The following is an 18,873-nucleotide window of genomic DNA, read 5'->3' as shown; positions in this document are numbered from 1 at the left end:
TTCTTCAACGCAATCCTCCTCCTTTTCACGAACACCAAAACTTCTTCCCAAAGTTCATGAACAAACGCGAAACCGCAGCAAGACACCACCACTTGATTTCCTTGTAATTCTCTGGACAAGGATCAAGGATTGTGAGATCCTTAATTTGATAGGGAGAGTCCTTATGAGAGAGAGTTTTTTGTGTGTGAGGGAGAAGAAGAGTTTTTTTTTTTTTTTTTTTTTTTGTTTGTTTGTAAAGAGCAACTCTTTCTCTTTTTTTTTTTTTGTGATATGTACCAATAAATTAACATCACAAAGAAAAACAATCTCCTTCTCTTTTCATGAGTAAAGATGAAATGGTTGGAGATGGAGCTATAACTCCCTTCTACACTTCACAAATGCTTAAATTCAAATTTAATTTAAATAATTTATATATTAAATCAAATTTAATATATATAATTAAATAAATATTAATTAATTAATAAATTAAATATCATATGTTTAGTTTAATTTGAATCAGATTCAAATAACAACCTCTCACATAACCTATAGTTTTAATATGAATTTCATTCATATTAATCATAACCTATAGTTTTAATATGAATCATATTCATATTAATTTAACCTATAATATTATATGAATCTTATTCATATAATAAATATTTGAATCTTATTCAAATATTTATCTCTCACATATTATAAAGTATAATTTTGAATCTTATTCAAAATAAACTTTAATTTATAATATATCTATATACATTATATTGATTGTATCTTATATAATTAATTCTCTGATTTAATTTGAGCAATCCAAATTAATCCAAAATTAATTGATTTTTGTTTTACCTTTAGTGAATTAGCAAGAGGACCTTATGGACCTACAGATTAGAAGCTCCAATTATACGAGATTAATTAATTATATTTTTTAATTAAATTAATTAACATTCATTAACTAGATCACTCCACTAAAGACCCGCAACTGCACTCTGTAGATATATTTTTGTGTCCATGGATATAACCAATCAATAGTATGTCGACCCTTCACGAATCACTCATAACTACAACTGAATCAAATTACCGTTTTATCCTTTTAGTTACATCTAATTTCTTAAGTACCACATATCCTTCTAATGAACAAACAGTTTATAGTCCAACTATAAACTAATCCCTTTCAGGCCAGTGAGAGGGTGAGGCCTCAATGTTCAAGACCTGAAATCAGCTCTTACGGAAGCAACTCATCTACTTACCCTAAAGACGGGAAGGGGTGAATTCCATCTTGTGTAGCTATGTTTCCAGCCTCCTACTTGGATAAATCCCCAAAATGGTAAGTATATTGAGTCAACGAATCTGGCCACTCTCACCCATACTATTAAAGAAGTACCCCCTTAGATAGAAATTCACAACTCATTCAGGATTAAAGTTAAGTCACCTATGATCATCCTATAAAATGTTAATCTCTTCAGTCAACAGTGTTATAAAGAGAGATTAATCATTTGGCGGTTTGGTCTTATACAAACTTTTTGTATAGGATATCCACACTCAAATGTCTCCACATGAACGATTAGGATCAAATCTTTTATAACACTTTACAAATCTTGTAACAATTACAAAGTGGGTCGTATCCGTAGTGTCACCAGGACAAGGCACCTAATTTTGTCCATATACTACAAACCATTTAGGTTATTACTTGAACATGATCTATGTTTACCACATACTGTTCAAGTATCATAAAATAACCTTGGATCTTTCTTTAATGGATAATTGTATATATAAAATAATCAATCATTATTCCAAATAATATATTAACTACGAGGTTTTAGGGCATACATCCCAATAAAAGAACACATGGATAACATACCAATGCCTAGTGAATAAGTTGTTTACTGAAACACACCTAAAATGTGCTTTAATTGCCCTTGATTTAGAATAACTTTTATAGAATTTGAGTGGATTTGATATTGTTTGTTAGTGATTTACTGGGTGGAGATTCAAAATCAAAGTGATCCAAAAGGGACCTGAAGTCAAATCCGAGCCAAACATTGAAATGATGGAAGAAAAAAAAGGCAGAAATGATCAAGTTGCCTAAAAAAAGGGCAATGTCGCGACACTCCATCTTAACGCTCTAACCTGAGATAAAAAAAAGTTGGAATTCAGTGCAATGCAGTGCACAACACTGTGCTTGAGTGCTGCGATGTTGTGGCAAAAGAAAGGATGGGAGGCGCAACTGCATGCCAGCGTTGCGGTGCTAGTGTATTTTTGGAAAAAAATATATGTTTTGGGAAATTCTTCTTCATATATTGACCTAGGATTTTGGCTACCGAAAGGATGACATTACACCACGAAATTCAGAAACTTAGAGTGAGTTTTTAACCTAGAAAAAGTAAGGAAAGTTAGAGGTTTATTTGGAGGATGTTCGAGATCCTGACGTGCGAATCAAGGTGAGATTGACGAGCTTCAACAGCGAATATTGCTTCGAGAGTAGTTTTTCTTTATTCCCTTTACTTTTCTTTACTATTTACAATTGTTACAATGTATGGAAATATGCTTGTAGTATCGACAAGTGGCTAAACGTTCTAGTTTTAGGGTGTTGATAAACTTATATATGGATTTAAGTTAATTGCATATTATATTTTATGGATGTTGTGTTCTTGATTGTTTTTAAGTATTATTGTGCTTTACACATTGATTGATCATAAAGGTACGTTAGGTTGAATGTTTAATTAGAAAATATTGCATGTTTAACGACACCTATAATTTTGGATCGTTAGCTAATCTATCATGTGAATAGTTAGGTTGTTAATAAAAATTGATCATGACTTTTCTTAATGTCATGCTTCTTGATTTGGTTTCAAGAAATTAGTAATCAATTATGTTTGCATGAACAAAGATTGTTATTGAAAGATAATAATCCGAATAATAGTTTCTAGACTTAAACACATTTTTAACATAATAATCCATAGAAATACTTTGCGTGACTTAATGAAATAATCAAGGAAATAAACACCCTTGAACACGTTTGACTCTTCCATTTCACACTTATCTGTTCTTCAATTTCTTTATTTTCAAAATCCAAATATCATCACAATTCTAATCCTTAAATAAAATCGAAACAATTCTAGAATAGCTAAGTATAATTTGGGCCTTTGATTTCTTGAGGACGATATTCGGTGTCTTGACTATTTTAAATTATATTATTACTGGACGTGTGCGCTTGTGCGACATCAAGTTTTTGGTGCCATTGTCAGGAGATCAAAGTAATGAACTGGCTTAATATTCAAATAATTGGATAGATCTGAATCTAAGATATATATTTTTTTTCTTTTGTGAAGGTATTGTGGCTTATGTCACATACCAAGGAGTCTAATACTTTTCCTTTGATCCAGAAACTGAAAAAATTTTCAGGAAAAATCTCAAGGAAAGTAATGTCAAAATTGAACAGATTGCAGAGAAAGCTCTTGAGAAGGCCATTAAAGAATACTTCTAACTAATTTTGCCTACAACCCAACTCGAGATAGTCCATGATCCAATAAATGCAACTAATTTTGAACTGAAACCTGCCTTGATCCAGATGGCATGGATATTGCTTTTAAAGGATGTCCCACAGAAGACCCTCATAAGCACAGTAGATCCTTCCTTGAATTCTGTGGAACGATAAAGATTAATGGGGTTACTAGTCATGCAATTAAACTAAGACTACTTCCTTTTTCTTTGCAGGATCAAGCAAAGGATTGGTTGGAGACTATCCTGTCTGATAACATAACTATATGGGAGAAGCTGGTACAAATTTTCCCGAACAAATACTTTCCGCTAGCTAGGTCAATTTTTGGCAAAAACAACCTCAGTAGCATATGCTCTTCTTAGAGAACATGGCAACCATAGCTAAAACTAGCCCATTGAGAGATTAACCACCAAAACACCAGGGCCATATGAAGTCAACAAGGTAAGCTCTTTAAATGCTCAATTAGCTTCACTTACTAATGCTCTGAGCATATTGTCTACAGAGGGCCATACCCATATTAATCCTCCATCCATAGCACTTCAAGTAGCTATAGCAGCTAAAATTGAAACCCACCAAGCATGGGGACAGGGAGAAATTGAGACATCAAACTTTGTGGGCAGGAGTCAAGGGTATCAGGGACGACTACAATAGCAACAACTAACATAGTACAATATAGGTTCGAGGAATTATGAACAATTTTCCTATGCTAACAATAAGAATATGTTGAAGGGTTTACCAGGCTTTTCTGTTACAGGTCCTTCTGAACCTGAGAAAAAATCTTCCTTAGAGGGAATCATGATTGACTTCATCAAGGACTCCAAGAGCCGAACAACAACATTGAAGAATAGTATACAGACCATATCTAGCAACATGCAAAATATGACAACCACTATGCAAGGCTTGGCAAGCACGATTGCAAGTCATGACAAGGCCATTCAACACATGGAGGCTAAATTGGAATAGATAGTTGTTGTTGTCAACACTATCCAGGTAAGTAATACTCCTAGCATATCTAGAGGGAGACCCCAGAAACAATGCAATGCAGTGACCTTGAGAAGTGGCAAGCCACTGAATGAGCCAGTTGTGAAGTTAGTCTTTGAGCCTAAAGAACTGAAGGTAGACAAAACAAGTGAATGTTGATCAATCAGAGAAGACAACTGAGGAAGAAAATGCCCAGAATGACAACTGTAGGGAAGACTCTTACCTTTGAAACTATTCCTATTGAAAAGTTACCCTATCCTCAAAGGTTTCAGAAGAATAAATTGGATGCACAATTATCCCAATTCTTAGGTATGTTCAAGAAGCTCCACATCAATGCACCATTTTATGAAGCACCAGAGAAAATGCCTAATTATGTGAAGTTGATGAGGAAAGTATTATTTAAGAAAATAAATTTGAAAAGTATGAGACTATGAATATGGTAAAAGAGGATAGTGCAATCCTAGAAAAGAAACTACCTCAAAAGTTAAAAGATCCAGGGAGTTTTACTATTCCTTACACCATTGACCCACTTTCTATCAAGAAGGCTTTATGTGATTTAGGTACTTCTATTAATCTTATATCTTTTTTCTCTTTACAGAAAATTAGGACTCAAGAAGGTGAAGCCCACCACAAATTCATTGCAAATGGCTGACGGATCTTTGGTATACCCACGAGGTATAATAAAGGATGTATTAGTAAAGGTGGGTCAGTTTATATTTCCTGCGACTTTGTGGTCCTGGATTTGGAGGAGGATTCAAAGATCCCATCATCTTGGGAAGACCATTCTTGACCATAGGGATAGCTCTAAATGATGTTGAGGAAGGCAAGCTGACCTTCAGAGCCAATATTGGCAAGGTAACCTATGGCATTTACTAATCACTCAAAAGCTCAAACAATGTACGGATGTGTCATAGGATAGATAACATTTATGAGCCTACATCTAAGCATGAGTTTATAATGTCGTTTGACTTGCCTCATATGACTAGTAAAGTGAAATTAGTTGATCGTCTGATGATGTTACTATGATGGATGACCACTCAGATTATGTTGGTTGTATACCCGTTAGGTAAGGTAGTTACAACAATTTGATTCTAAGAAATGGAGATATGAATGAGAAAGCAAAATCACCATGGGATTTGGCATGAAGCAAGTGTTGGGATTTGTGTCATAAAACCTCGTAATTAATTATTTAATATAATACTTAATTTAATTATTAAATACGCAGTAATGAATTATTCATTACAGTAAAAATCCAAGGTCATTTCATGAGATTTGAACAATATAAGACTTAACCACGGAATAATTAATCTCTATTTGTAACACCGTTGACTAAAAATATTAATATTTCACAAGATTACCATATGTAACTCGATCTTAATTCTGAATGTGTTATGAACGTTTGCCTATGAGGGCTTATCCTTTGATTTATATTGGTGAGATTGGCTCGAGTTTTCGACTCAATAAGCCTACCATTTTGGGGGCTTAATCGAGTGAGAGCTAGGAACATAACTATACAAGATGGAATTCACTACTTCTCGCTTTAGGGTAAGTAGATGAATAGTTCCCTTAAGTACTAATTTCAGGTCTTGAACAATGGGGCCCTACCCTTTTACTGGTTCGAGAGGGATTTGGTTTATGAATTATTAGAAGATTAGTGATACTTAAGAACAAAGAGGTAATTACAAGGGCAAAATGATAATTTGATCCAGCTGAAATTACGAACAACTCGTGAATGATTGACTTACTTGTAGTGGTTATATCCATGGACGTAACATGTTCTGCAGTGCATAAAAGTGTAAGTATGAGTCTTTAGTGGAGTGTCTCATAGTTAATGAATGTTGAGATTAATTTAATTATAGAGTTTAATTAATTGATCTTGGATCATTGGAGCTTATAATTTGTAGGACCATTAGGTCCCCCTATTAGCTCACAATAGGTAAAATAAGGATCAAGAGTTTTGAAAGAATTTGAAATGTTCAAATTGATTAAAGGAGTTTATGTTAAATATGATACAATTAATATAATGTATTTAGATATATTATAATATAAAGTTTATTTTGAATAAGATTCAAAATTAAACTAGATAATACAAGAGTATTAATGTGTTTGAATAAGATTAAGATGATAATTAATATGAGTTAGATTCATATTATAACTATAAGTTAAAATTAATGTAAATGAGATTCATATTGAAACTATAAATTAAGAGAAGTATATTTGAATATGATTAAATAATTAAATAAACAAATTAATTATTATTTAATTAAAGGAAATAATTCCCCTGCATTGTAGGGGAATGGAGAGGTTGTAGAGAGTGGTCGGAAGCTACTCTTCCCTCTCTCTCCGTAAAATTGCAGAGGGTTTGCAATATGGAGAGGTCTAGTCGGTAAAATCAGGAAAAAAAACCTCTCCTCTCTCTCTCAAGCTCTCAATTCTCTAAACTTAAAAGAGAAAAATCTCTACACAAATCAATTCCTATATTCTCTTTCAACAAAGATTCTCACAAACCGATTCTTGCCAGAGAATAGCAGAGAAGACTCTATGGAGGTGTCCCTGATGTTGGAGGAGATCAACAAATATAGAGGAAAAGACTTGGAGAAGATTTTGAAGACTATCTTCGAAGGTATTCCTCTCATCTTGATTAGCATGCTTAGCCTCGTAAAACTCACAGCATGAGATATTCTGTAGTTTAATTCTGTGAAATTTTTTCTTATAATTTAAATATAAAAGTGATAAAATGCTTATGTAGTGGGATTCAATCCCTTTCGCAAGAGCATCGTCTAACTGATAGATGTTAAATTTGGCACTTTTTGGAAGTAACCCAAGTTTTTCCGCTCTTAGTTTGTTTTTGTTTTACTTATTTTTATTTTTAAAATGGAGCCACTTTTTTTGTTGTTATTATTTTTTTTGGAACATTGGCCAACACAAAGTACTTATTCTTCCCATCTGTTTGAGTGGACTCCTACACATTGTCAGACTTGTATCACTTACTTTAAGTGATTATTTTATTTTTTTTCATACATTGGAGACAACACATCATTCTAAGTTTGGGGTGGGAGACGTACTATGTACTTGTATATTTTCTTACCCTGCTATGAATGTTAAACAAACAATTAATGTTAATTGAAAATTAGGGTAATTTTCAAAATTTAATGGAAAAGATGATGAGAAACCCTAATGCACGTTTTTATGATGGTTGTTATGATGTACTCAATATGCATGTTATATGATTTGATGTGGAAATAGGATAACATATTCTTGAGTTATGATTTATTTAAGTCTCTCTTAGAGTCTTCCATATTTTGAGCACATAGTCACTTCAATTAGAATCTTTAATTGAAAAATAAGTTGATTTGAGTCAATTTGGTTGTCACCTCGAAAGGCTCCACCAATTAGAGAATGTCTTTCATGATGGTTGATAATAGTATACCAAGTGAGAAGAAAAAAGTTTTATTTACTTGTTTAAAATTTGTGTGCACACAAGATGGCTTAACAAAAGAACATCAAAAGAGTTTTATTTGCTTGTTGAAAAAAAAAACTTGTAATGTGTATGCATAGATAAGGGTAAAAAGAAGTACATTTGTTGTAATCAATTAAGACGCCTGGGAATTGACTAGGTACGAGTCCTTGTAGTGAATGTGTGAAAGCTAGTGCCCCTAGGTAAGAGAATGCAAGTTTAGGATGTCCATTAGAGTGAATTTCAATCACCTTAGTGATATATACCTACTTGAGTTTTTTGGATGCTTAATGATTGATTTATGAGCCAGAGTAGGTAGAAAACTGACAAATTCTGTTAACTCTAATGTCAGTTCTTGAGTTTTGAATAGAATGTGATCTGCACTACTAATGGATCTAGCATGTGATTCTTACTATTGAGGTATGACTCAATTGCATTTATATTAAGAATCTTCCCTATGGTTTTATTCTATTTTTGCTCATGGGATGGTGAAACGCACCTAAAACGTGCTTTAATTGTCCTTGATTTAGGATAGTTTTTATATAATTTTAGTAGATTTGATGTTGTTTGTTAGTGACTTCCAAGGTTATGTTCGAAATAGAGATTTAATGACAAAATGATCTAAAAAGGATCCAAATAAGCTCAAGGAAGTCAAATTCGAGCATAACATTGAAAGGAGAGGAGAAATAGGCAAAAATGATTAAGTTGCCCAAAAATAGGGTAGCTTTGCAGCACTGTACCTTAGCACAGCACCTCAATGCTCTAACTCGAGAACATCAAGTACAGCGTAGTGCACTGCACTGCTGATGAAGAAAGAAAGGGAGGTGCGACAGTAGGGCAATGTTGCGACGCTAGTGTATTTTAGGAAAATATATATGTTTTCGAAAATTCTTCTCTATATATTGCCCTAGGGTTTTGGCTGTTGAAGAGATGATATTACACCACGAAATTTAGCCTTAGAGAGAGTTTTTAGTTTAGAAAAAGTGAGGAAAGTTAGCGGTTTGTTTGGAGTTCGTTCAAGATCTTAAGGTGTGAATCAAGTGAGATTGACGGGCTTTAACGATGAATATTGCTTCGAGAGTAGTTTTTCTTCGTTCCCTTTACTTTTCTTTACTGTTTATGATTGTTACAACATATGAGAATATGTTATTAGTATCGATGAGTGGCTAAACATTCTATTTCTAGGATGTTGATAAACTTATTTATGGATTGATTCTAGGATGTTGTTATACTTATTTTTTTATTTTAAGTTAATTGCATACTATATTTTATGGGTGTTGTGTTCTTGACTGTTTTTTAGTATTATTGTGCTTTACACATCAATTGATTATTAATGTATGTTAGATTAAATGTTCAATTAGAAAAGATTTTATGTTTAATCGGATCTATAATATTAGATTATTAGCTAATCTATCATGTGAATAGTTAGGTAATTAATGAAAGTTGATCATGACTATTCTTAATGTCATGTTTCTTAATTGGATTTCAAGAAGTCAGTAATAAATTATGTTTGCATTAGAAAAAATGTTATTAAAATATAATAATCCACACAATAGTTTCAAGAGTTAAACACATTTTTAATATAATAATCCATAGAAATACTTTGTATGACTTAATGAAATAATTATGAAAATCAACATCCTTGAACGCCTTTGACTCTTGAATTTCACACTTATCCGTTCTTCACTCTTTATATTTTCAAATATCAAAATATCATCACAATTATAATCCTTAGATAAAATCAAAATAATTCTAGAATAGCTAAGTATAATTAAGGCCTTTGATCTCCTCAGGACGATAGTCGGTCGTTGGTCTCTTAACTGTTTTAAACTATATTATTACTTAACGCATGTGCTTGTGCGACATCATTTACCCAAAAGATAAGGCATAACATGGAGGCTGAAACGCATCCAAAAAGTACGTTTTTTGGGCTTAGAATTTAGTTAGTTTTATGCTTAATTTGAGATTTTTTATGCTTTTATTGTTTGATTGTAGGAAATCGAGCACTTGGACGAGAACAAGCAATTTTGGAAGATTAATGACCAAAATACCCCAAGAAGGTCAAAGTTTTGACCTAGGGTATTGATCAATGGAGAAAAGGGAAAGAAAAATGCGGAATTCGGAGGCAGGGCAGCATTGAGGGTGTTGGGAATGGAGTCCTAAATCTCCTTGTAATCTCCTAGTTTGTAAACTCTATATAAACATATTGTTATTAATAAAATAAGTATTGTTTTATAAGCATATACTCAATCCAATAAACTAAGATCCGAGGTTATTTTATGTAAATTTAAACAAGTATGTAATGACATACAGGTGGATCTTGTTTAAATGACAACCTAAATGGTCTGTAGTAGATGGATAATGTTGGGAACCTTATCCTTGGGACACACAGATACGGCTCACTTTATAGGTGTTACAAATATTGTAAACTGCTACAAATGATCTGATTCTGATCATTCATGTGGAGACACGCGAGCGGGGGTATCTTATACAAAGAGTTTGTATAAGACCGGACCACGAAATGATTAGTCTCTTTATATAACACCGTTAATAATAGACTTACATTTCACTAGGATGACCATAGATGACATGACCTGAATCCTAAGTGAGTTGTGAACTCCTACTCATGAAGACGGTCCTTTGATTTATATGAGTGAGAGCGGCCACATTGCCAACTCAATAAGTCTACCATTTTTGGGAATTCGTCTAATTGGGGAGCTGGGAACTCAGCTACACAAAAAGGAATTCACTCCTTCCCCGATGTAGGTAGATAAATTACTCCCTTAAGAGCTAATTTCGGGTCTTGAACATAGTGACCACACTTTCTCCTGGCCCGAGAGAACTTAGTCATAGCGAGACTATGACTTATTGTTCATTAGAGGAATCAGTGGTGCTTAAAGAGTTAGATGTAACTACAGGGGAAAAATGGTATTTTGGCCCAACTGTACTTACTAGCAATCAGTTAGATGAGACTATGACTTATTGTTCATTAGAGGAATCAGTGATGCTTAAAGAGTTAGATGTAACTACAGGGGAAAAATGGTATTTTGGCCCAACTATACTTACTAGCAATTTGTGAAGGGTCATCGCACTTATATCCACTGGACACAGAAATATATTTGTAGTGCGAAAAGTGCAATTTTTGGTCTTTAATAGAGTGCCCGGCAATTAACGGATGATGGATAATGTAATTAAAGAGTTTAATTAATGATTCACGTACCGTTGGAGCTTCAAGCTATAAGTCCATAAGGTCCCTAGCTCAAAAAGGATTTTGTTGAGAATCAGTTTTTGGGTTAATTTGAATTGTTCAAATTTATAAGAGGGAATGTAATTATATATAATATAATTAAATTAATTTAATTATATATGATATAATTGATATAATGTATTTGATACATTATTTGAAGGAATATACGTTTGAATGAGATTCAAATAGTTGTTAATTTTATATAAATATGATTTATATTAAATGTCATAAAATAGAGAAAAAAAACTATAGTTTATATTGTATGTGATGCAATATTAAAACTACAGATTATAAATATAATATAATAAGTTGGTTATCATATTTATTTATATTATTTATTAATTTGAATAATAATCTATTTTTTTTTCTCAAAAACTCCCTTAGTGGGTGATTATGCAATTTTATGGCAATTGGAATAAAATGAAAAAGAGTTTTTTTGTAACACCCCAAATATATATATATATATATATATTTTTTGTAATTTCAGTATTTTCTTTTATTATTGAGGGCATTTTTAGAATTTTGGAAGTCAAGTGTAGTTGCGGAATTTAATTTTTGGCGTTGAATTTATTCAATTTGGAAATTAATGACGGAATTCATTTTGGGAAGGAAACGAATTTAATAGTATAAAGTGGAATAAAGAAAGGAATAAAATAAAGTTTATTTTATTTCTTTTTTAATTTTTGTTTTATTATTATTTTTCTTTTTATATAAACAAAACTTAAAATCTTCTTCTTCAACCTCACCGCACGTGCCCCCCCTTGAGAAAACCTAGCCATCGACGACAGCTCAGTTTTTCGTCGAACCCGACACTGAAGAACAGTCGGCGATTCGAAGCCCCCTCAGCGCGCCGGCTGGTCAGAGCAGATGCCTCGTCTGCTGCGTTCCGTCGAGAGCCCAGATCCGAAGGCGTCCGCTGCATTCCGTCGAGAGCCGCTCAATCCGTTTAGTTTCGCTACTGACCGTTCGCACGTCGCCAGCCTAGCCGCCGATCTCTGTCGGTCACTGCCTCTCTTCGCCGCCGTTTGTTGGATTTTGGCTTGTGGTGAAGTTTTGGATAAGATATGAGTCTTTTAGAATTTTCTTGAAGATTTTGGTTACTCAGTTGGTTTTGGCTAAAATTGTTAACACCCATTATGTTTGGGCCATAGATTCAAGCATTGAAGGAATTTTAAGGTCAAAGTGTGTTGTTAGGCATTGCACAGGATTAAGTTGGGTTCGCAAACGGATTTGAGTTTGAAACTAATTTTGGATCAAGCAACATTTTGGTAAGTATATTAAGCCTTGGAATGATTGAATTAAAATGTTGTTGCTGAAATTTGTTTGAGGTTCTAACCATTATTATTGAATTGCTTAGATTAAGGCATTTATTTGAGAGACTGAAGACAATTTGGAACAAACTACACTTTGGGCTTTAGATTCAAGTTTTGGAGAAGTTTTGAATTTAGACGCGAACGACTTGAGTTTGATTCCAACAAAATTTTGGTATTAGAACTTTGAGGTGATCTTGGTCAAACCACTTTTGGGTAAGTTGTGCTGGTAATTTGGGAATGATTTAATGTTTAAAAATTGGGTTAAAGGTTAAGAGCTATTTTTGTCCATGTTCTAGGATCTCATTCAAAAGTTGTGGAAAGTTAGAAAGGAGTTTGTTCGCTTGACTTAACTTTTGGACTTTATTTGAAGTAAGTAATCTTACCACTGGAACTGCCCATGGGCCAGGCTTTAGTTGTATGCTAGCATGGTGAGTGTATGATATGATAAATTATTAGCATGTTGATTGATAGTATGACCTGAATCAAAGTATGTTCTGGCACGAGTATTGAATTGTTTAAATACACACCTAAGCACTTGATCATTAGTATGTGATGGTATGTGTTTTCTTATGTCGACGTCTGATCTGCTGGTGTTGAGACATACTTGTATGTTGTAGAATTTTGATGTAAGGTCTACATGAATGTTGTATAATATGTTGTTGAGGATTATGTGTATGTGATGGCGCCATGGTACCAAGGATTTCATGTATGTTTTAGAATTGTACGGTGTTGATTCTTTGAACGTTGAGACTATGTGAATATCCTCACTGATTAGTTAGATGCTCACCAGTTTTGTGTTTCTCTCGGGATTCACTAGTTTGTGTTTCCCTCGGGATTCACCAGTTTTGTGTTTCCTTCGGGATTCACCAGTTTGTGTTTCCTTCGGGATTCACCAGTTTGTGTTTCCTCCGGGATTCACCAGTTTTGTATTTCCTTCGGGATCCACCAGTTTTGTGGGCATACTTAACTACAATAGGATAGGACTCTCTTGTCTGTTTCATGTGTTTATGTGCCATATGCGGGTATCTAGAGGACATAGATGCCTAGCCTGACCCTAGTGGTGGGGCTACTTACTGAGTATTTCATACTCATTCTTTCTTATGTTGATGTTTCAGGTAAGTGTAGAGATGCACCGGCGATGGCGTAGCAGAATTCGTGATCGTGTCACTGGGACTAGTTTTTACGCTTCCGTATCATGAGATTTAGAGTTCTTTTCATGTTTCTCTTAATGTTTAGTCTTGATGTTTGAAACTTATTATTAAGAATTGTTTTCCATATGTATTTATTAACCTTTATGATTTATGGATACCCTATTATTGTTATACAATTGCATTTAATAAATGTCTTTTGAACTTCTCTTGTTTTAATTAGCATTTATTTCAAATAACTGAGCGTCGTTTTAAATTCTCTACATGCATTTATGTTAGTAACGGCCTTACCTAAGTCCTAGGGGGTCGGGTCGTTACAGTTGGTATCAGAGCCCATGTTTTGAGTTTTGTAGACTGACTTACTATGTAAGTCTAAATGGTCCCTGTGGCCCATGAACGGATTCCTCGTCATCGCCAGGTACGTCCTATCAATTACAAGTTTTATGATAGTTGTGCATTAAAATATTTGTTTAGCTTAAATGCACCAGTTATGTTCTAATGCTAGGTTAGTGACTTGTTAGAAGTTATTATAAGAAGATTATTAGGTACGACACTATAAAAGAAGAAAAATAAAATAGAGTAAATTATGAGGTCATTTGGTACTAGTTAATCTCATGAAAATTATGTTAGGAACAAACAAATATATACCTCATTTCAGAGATCTTAAAGGTTGATGAAACTATGTAGAGTTATGACAGATTAGAAATAAAGGTATGTATATGTTTAAGCCCCGGGATAAAATTGTCTTGACAAGAATTCATTAAGGACTAGTGTTATGTTGGTGCAATTGGAGACATTATAAATAAATTCCTTCACATGGAACATTCTGAAAAATAAGGTAAAAAAAAAAAGGTTTTATGGATATGAAAGACAAGAGGAAGAGACGATGGATTTATTAGAGGTTTTAAGATATTAAAAACCCAACATTTTAAGAAGAAATTTAGAAAGGATTCATAAGTCATAATCACTTGGATAATACTACGACTTGATGAAGTAGATAAAGTATATGTGATGATATGAAGAATTATTTTGGAATATTTAGCTAAGTTGATGTCATTAAAGGAAGCTAAAATAGTTGGACATGACCTTGGACTTAAAGGAGATAAAGTAAGGTGTTATTTGTTTAGGTTGAAGGATTATTCTAGTATACTTAGACAAAAACCAGAGCCTTATTGTGGTGAGAAGATCCAAGTTAGGCAAATTTGAAGAAACAAAAGTCTTTTGGAGTTTAAAAGTATGCAAATTGGCAAAGAAGAATTCTACAAGATGGAAATTCTTAGTGAGAGATAAGTATGAATGAGAGGAAAGTATCCAAGAAAGTTTACTCTCTTGTAAAGAGAGAAATTTAATGTGTTCGAAACTCCTAGTTAAGTATGGTTTGAAGGCTTGATAAGAGGGGTTACATGGTATTGGTTTTGGTGTAAAAGAAGAATACCTTATTATCATGTGGAACTTTAGGACAATATATGTTAGATGGAAAGATAGCTTAGGTAGGTGATTGGTATGGAACTTTGTTTTAACACAAGAATCTGTTACCGAAATAGAAGGTTGAGAAGGGATAAGTTAAAAGGGAGTTACTAGTAACAGTAGATGATTTGGTTCGTGATTTACTTGAAGAAGGTCTTCAAGATCTTATTGTTGTTTGTTTGGGGAGTTGGTGACCATTCGAGGGATGCGAGAAGAAGTGTTCTTCAAACGTGATTTTCTTTGAACTTTGTATCTTATTTGAAAAGCATGTTGTAATTTAGTTTGCATGATCTGTCAGCATCTACTATAAATTTATGTTTCAATCGAAATGGAATTTGGATGGTCCGCTTCCGCTCAAGGATCTCCTCATGTTGAGATTCCCTTTAGAAAGAGCGTAGCAACGCTGCCTTGTGACGCTGCAAGGCAGATAAGATTGAAAAACAGGGCAACATTGCAACACTGGTTGTATCGTTGCGACGCTATGACTAGTGATGCGCGCTACGGATGAAATTACCTTTAGCGTTGCAACGCTAAACGCTGCGACTGTTGCCTATATAAGCAATTTATGATCGATTTGATTCGGGGAGGCCAACTGAGGCATTTTTAGGGCTATATTGAGAGTGTAAAGCGATATTTTGGTGAGGCCTCCCTAGGGAGTGTAATTTTGGACAGAGGCGGCATCTTGGAGCTTCAAAGGATCAAAGATTTGAAGAGTTCGTTGGGTTGCGATTCCAGATTCGAGGACGAGAGTCAAGAACACAACTTGCAATTTCTTCCCTCTTTTATTTTCTATCCTTTGTGTTTGAAAACCTCATGAATGGTCTATGTATGTGTTGTAAACATGAATGATTGATTTGTGTTTCTAGGGTGTTGATCTAGTTTTATGGAGTGCGAAAACTGATTTGGTTATTTCTTGGATTGAATTTATGCATAATTATTTTAACATGTTTGTTCTTAATGCTTTTGTTAACTGATCACTAATTGAATGTTCTTTACTTAATTGAGTATGCATGAGAGTGATAGGAGATTAATAGAGATTGTTGATGGAGGAACTTAATGCTGTGGCTAGTCAAGCGATAGAAGAGATTTGGGTCGATGGTTAGTCATTAGAAAGGGTTGATCTCGAGAGAGGATATTTGGATAAAAGACTCCTAGATTTATAATTTGCATGAAATCAATCTAAGGTCAAAATAGTTAATTTGGTTAATCCGTTTAACGAAACATATCCTAGAACGTGTCTTTGTCTAGTTTCACCCAAGTTTTATCTTTTTTTGCTTTTTAGGATTAGATTAGATTAATTCTCATCACAGTTCGGTCCCCTAAATAAAATTAGAAGAATTTCTGAATAGCTAAAAGAGTCAAACCAATTCCTCAGAGGACAATACTCGGTCTCTTGACCGTTTTACTATATTATAATTTGACGCATGCGCTTGCGCTACCATCAGAGGCATATGTGGATGACATGCTGGTTAAAAGTTTTGCAAGCCAAGCAGCATCTAAAAGATCTAGTATATAGATTGGCTTTCCCACCCCACTTTGAAATAACACAATACAAACCCTATCATGAGCAATAGGTTGATATACACTTCACTACACCCCTTAGGCCACTTGAAGATCACAATATCTAAAATATCTTTAGTAATATCCTGATACAAAAGAAGGTTAGAGCCTAACAAAGTCTCAAAATAACGAATAATTGTGGAGGATATGTCAACACCAAAGGAAAGTTGTTGATCATAATCATCAATCAATGAGAAAATACCATTTCGAACCACCTGATGAAAGAAAGTTGATTTCTTATTTGATCACCTAAAGATAACCATTGCACAAGAGATTTTTGAAGGAGAGAAGCCTCCTCCAGACGAGACCAACCCTAAAACAATTGAGTTTGCTCCAACTCAACATCCACCAAATTCTAGACACCTTGTTGCCAATCTCATAGATCAAATGACCAAACTTATCTCTCAAAATTACTTCAAACATTTTATTCAACAATGGAATGCGCCAATTTCATGAGATGTTAATAGTGTAATTTAGGTAATTTTTACAACTCTCCCAAAATATGATATTTTGATTCTCCTGCCACTATGCTCAAATTCCAAACCCACAAAGCAAATTCACAATTCACATTTACAAACTTGCGAGACCTTTTTCTAAACATACTATTCGTGGCTAAAAAATAAAAAAGTCTTCATATTCATGCTCCCTTTCTAAACCCTAAACTAAATATTACTCCCTCTCATTCTCAAACTTGGAAGAGAAAACCCTTCAAAAATTTCTTCCCACCATGACCCACTCTCTCGAACCCAAATTCCACCAAACCCCATTTCCCCTTCTCCGCCGCAGCCCGAAATCTCCACGGCCCATTTCAATCCGATGCGGCGGCACCACCCGCGAGCTCCGATCCCGACTAGACTCCATCAAGAACACCCAGAAGCTCACCGAAGCCATGAAGCTCGTCGCCGCCGCTAAAGTTCGAAGAGCCCAAGAAGCCGTAATCAACAGCCGCCCCTTCTCCCAATCCCTCGCCCAATTTCTCCATTTCATCACCCAACAAATTCAACGAGACGACATCGATTTCCCCTTTCTAAATCCCAGACCAATCAGAAAAGTCGCCGTCGTCGTCTTCACCGGCGACCGAGGTCTCTGCGGGGGCTTCAACGCTTCGGTAATAAAAAAAGCCGAGACCCGATTGGCCGAACTGAAAGATCTCGATCTGGGTCACACCCTAATTAGCATCGGGAAAAAGGGCAACTCGCATTTCCGCCGCCGGTCCGATGTAGAAGTCGATCGGTTCATCACCGGATGCGGCGGCGTACCCACAGTGAAAGATGCTCAAACCATTGCAGATATTGTGTTTTCTCTGTTCATCAGCGAAGAAGTAGACAAAGTGGAAACAATTTACACAAAATTCGTTTCGTTGCTGAAATCTGAGCCTGTGATTGAGACATTGCTGCCATTGTTGGGCGAAGGGGAAGCCATGGGAGATGGAGGGTTTAGATTGACAACGGCGAAGGGGAAATTGACGGTGGAGAGAGAGGGGAAAAGGGGGGAAGTAGGGGAAATTTCGCCATTGTTGGAGTTTGAACAAGACCCAGTTCAGATTTTGGATGGGATGATGGCTTTGTATTTGAATAGCCAGATTTTAAGGTGTTTGCAGGAATCAATGGCGAGTGAAGTAGCGGCGAGGATGAATGCGATGAGTAATGCTTCTGAGAATGCAATGGAGTTGAAGAAATCTGTTTCGGTTGCTTATAATCGAGAGAGACAGGCCAAGATTACAGGCGAGATTTTGGAAATTGTTGCTGGCGCTGAAGCTCTTCAGGGATTTTGATTTCTTATTTTTTACCTTTTTTTCCCCCTTTTTGTGTAGCATCAGTGGTGGAAAATTTGATTGGCAAATTTGACATAGGCTTTTTTAAGATGTAGACAGTGAGTAGTTTGCCAAAAAAAACACAAGGTCCTTTTTTAAAATTATATTTGTTTTCTTCCGCATTCGTTGGCACAATTTTATCTTTTCCAATTAAACATGCAAAAATTAAAATAAATCTTAAAAACTACGACTTCATTTCGTAATTATTTTGTTTTTTTTTTAAATTTTTAGAAATTATATCTATTTCTTTTAATTTTCTTACTATGGTTTATATCAATTTTAAGTAGAATAGTTATATCTTTAGCCAAATTTAAAAAACAAAAATAAGTTTTAAAAATTATTTTTTTAGTTTTTAAATTTTGAATAGTTTTTGAAAACATTGGTAAAAAGTAGATATCAAAGTAAGAGA

At 34.5% G+C, this 18,873-nt stretch overlaps 1 protein-coding gene and 1 long non-coding RNA gene across 2 annotated transcripts; both read left to right on the top strand.

The window, feature by feature from the left end:
* Nucleotides 1–3,607: 3,607 nt before the first annotated feature.
* On the top strand, nt 3,608–10,151 carry LOC150032454 (uncharacterized). Its single transcript, XR_016524754.1, has 5 exons — nt 3,608–4,154; nt 4,233–4,768; nt 5,058–5,314; nt 6,981–7,082; nt 9,912–10,151. It is a non-coding gene; the product is annotated as an uncharacterized LOC150032454 (long non-coding RNA).
* A 6,901-nt stretch (nt 10,152–17,052) lies between these two features.
* Nucleotides 17,053–18,586, top strand: LOC120091355 (ATP synthase gamma chain 1, chloroplastic-like). The gene has a single exon (XM_039049353.2). The coding sequence runs from the start codon at nt 17,379–17,381 to the stop codon at nt 18,423–18,425; it is 1,047 nt and encodes a 348-aa protein (XP_038905281.1). The 5' UTR covers nt 17,053–17,378; the 3' UTR covers nt 18,426–18,586.
* Nucleotides 18,587–18,873: the final 287 nt, after the last annotated feature.

Source organism: Benincasa hispida, chromosome 11 (assembly GCF_027475165.1).
Source record: "Benincasa hispida cultivar pf3 chromosome 11, pf3_genome.v1.1, whole genome shotgun sequence".
Classification (NCBI taxonomy): domain Eukaryota; kingdom Viridiplantae; phylum Streptophyta; class Magnoliopsida; order Cucurbitales; family Cucurbitaceae; genus Benincasa; species Benincasa hispida.
This window is presented reverse-complemented; position numbering and strand designations above follow the sequence as displayed.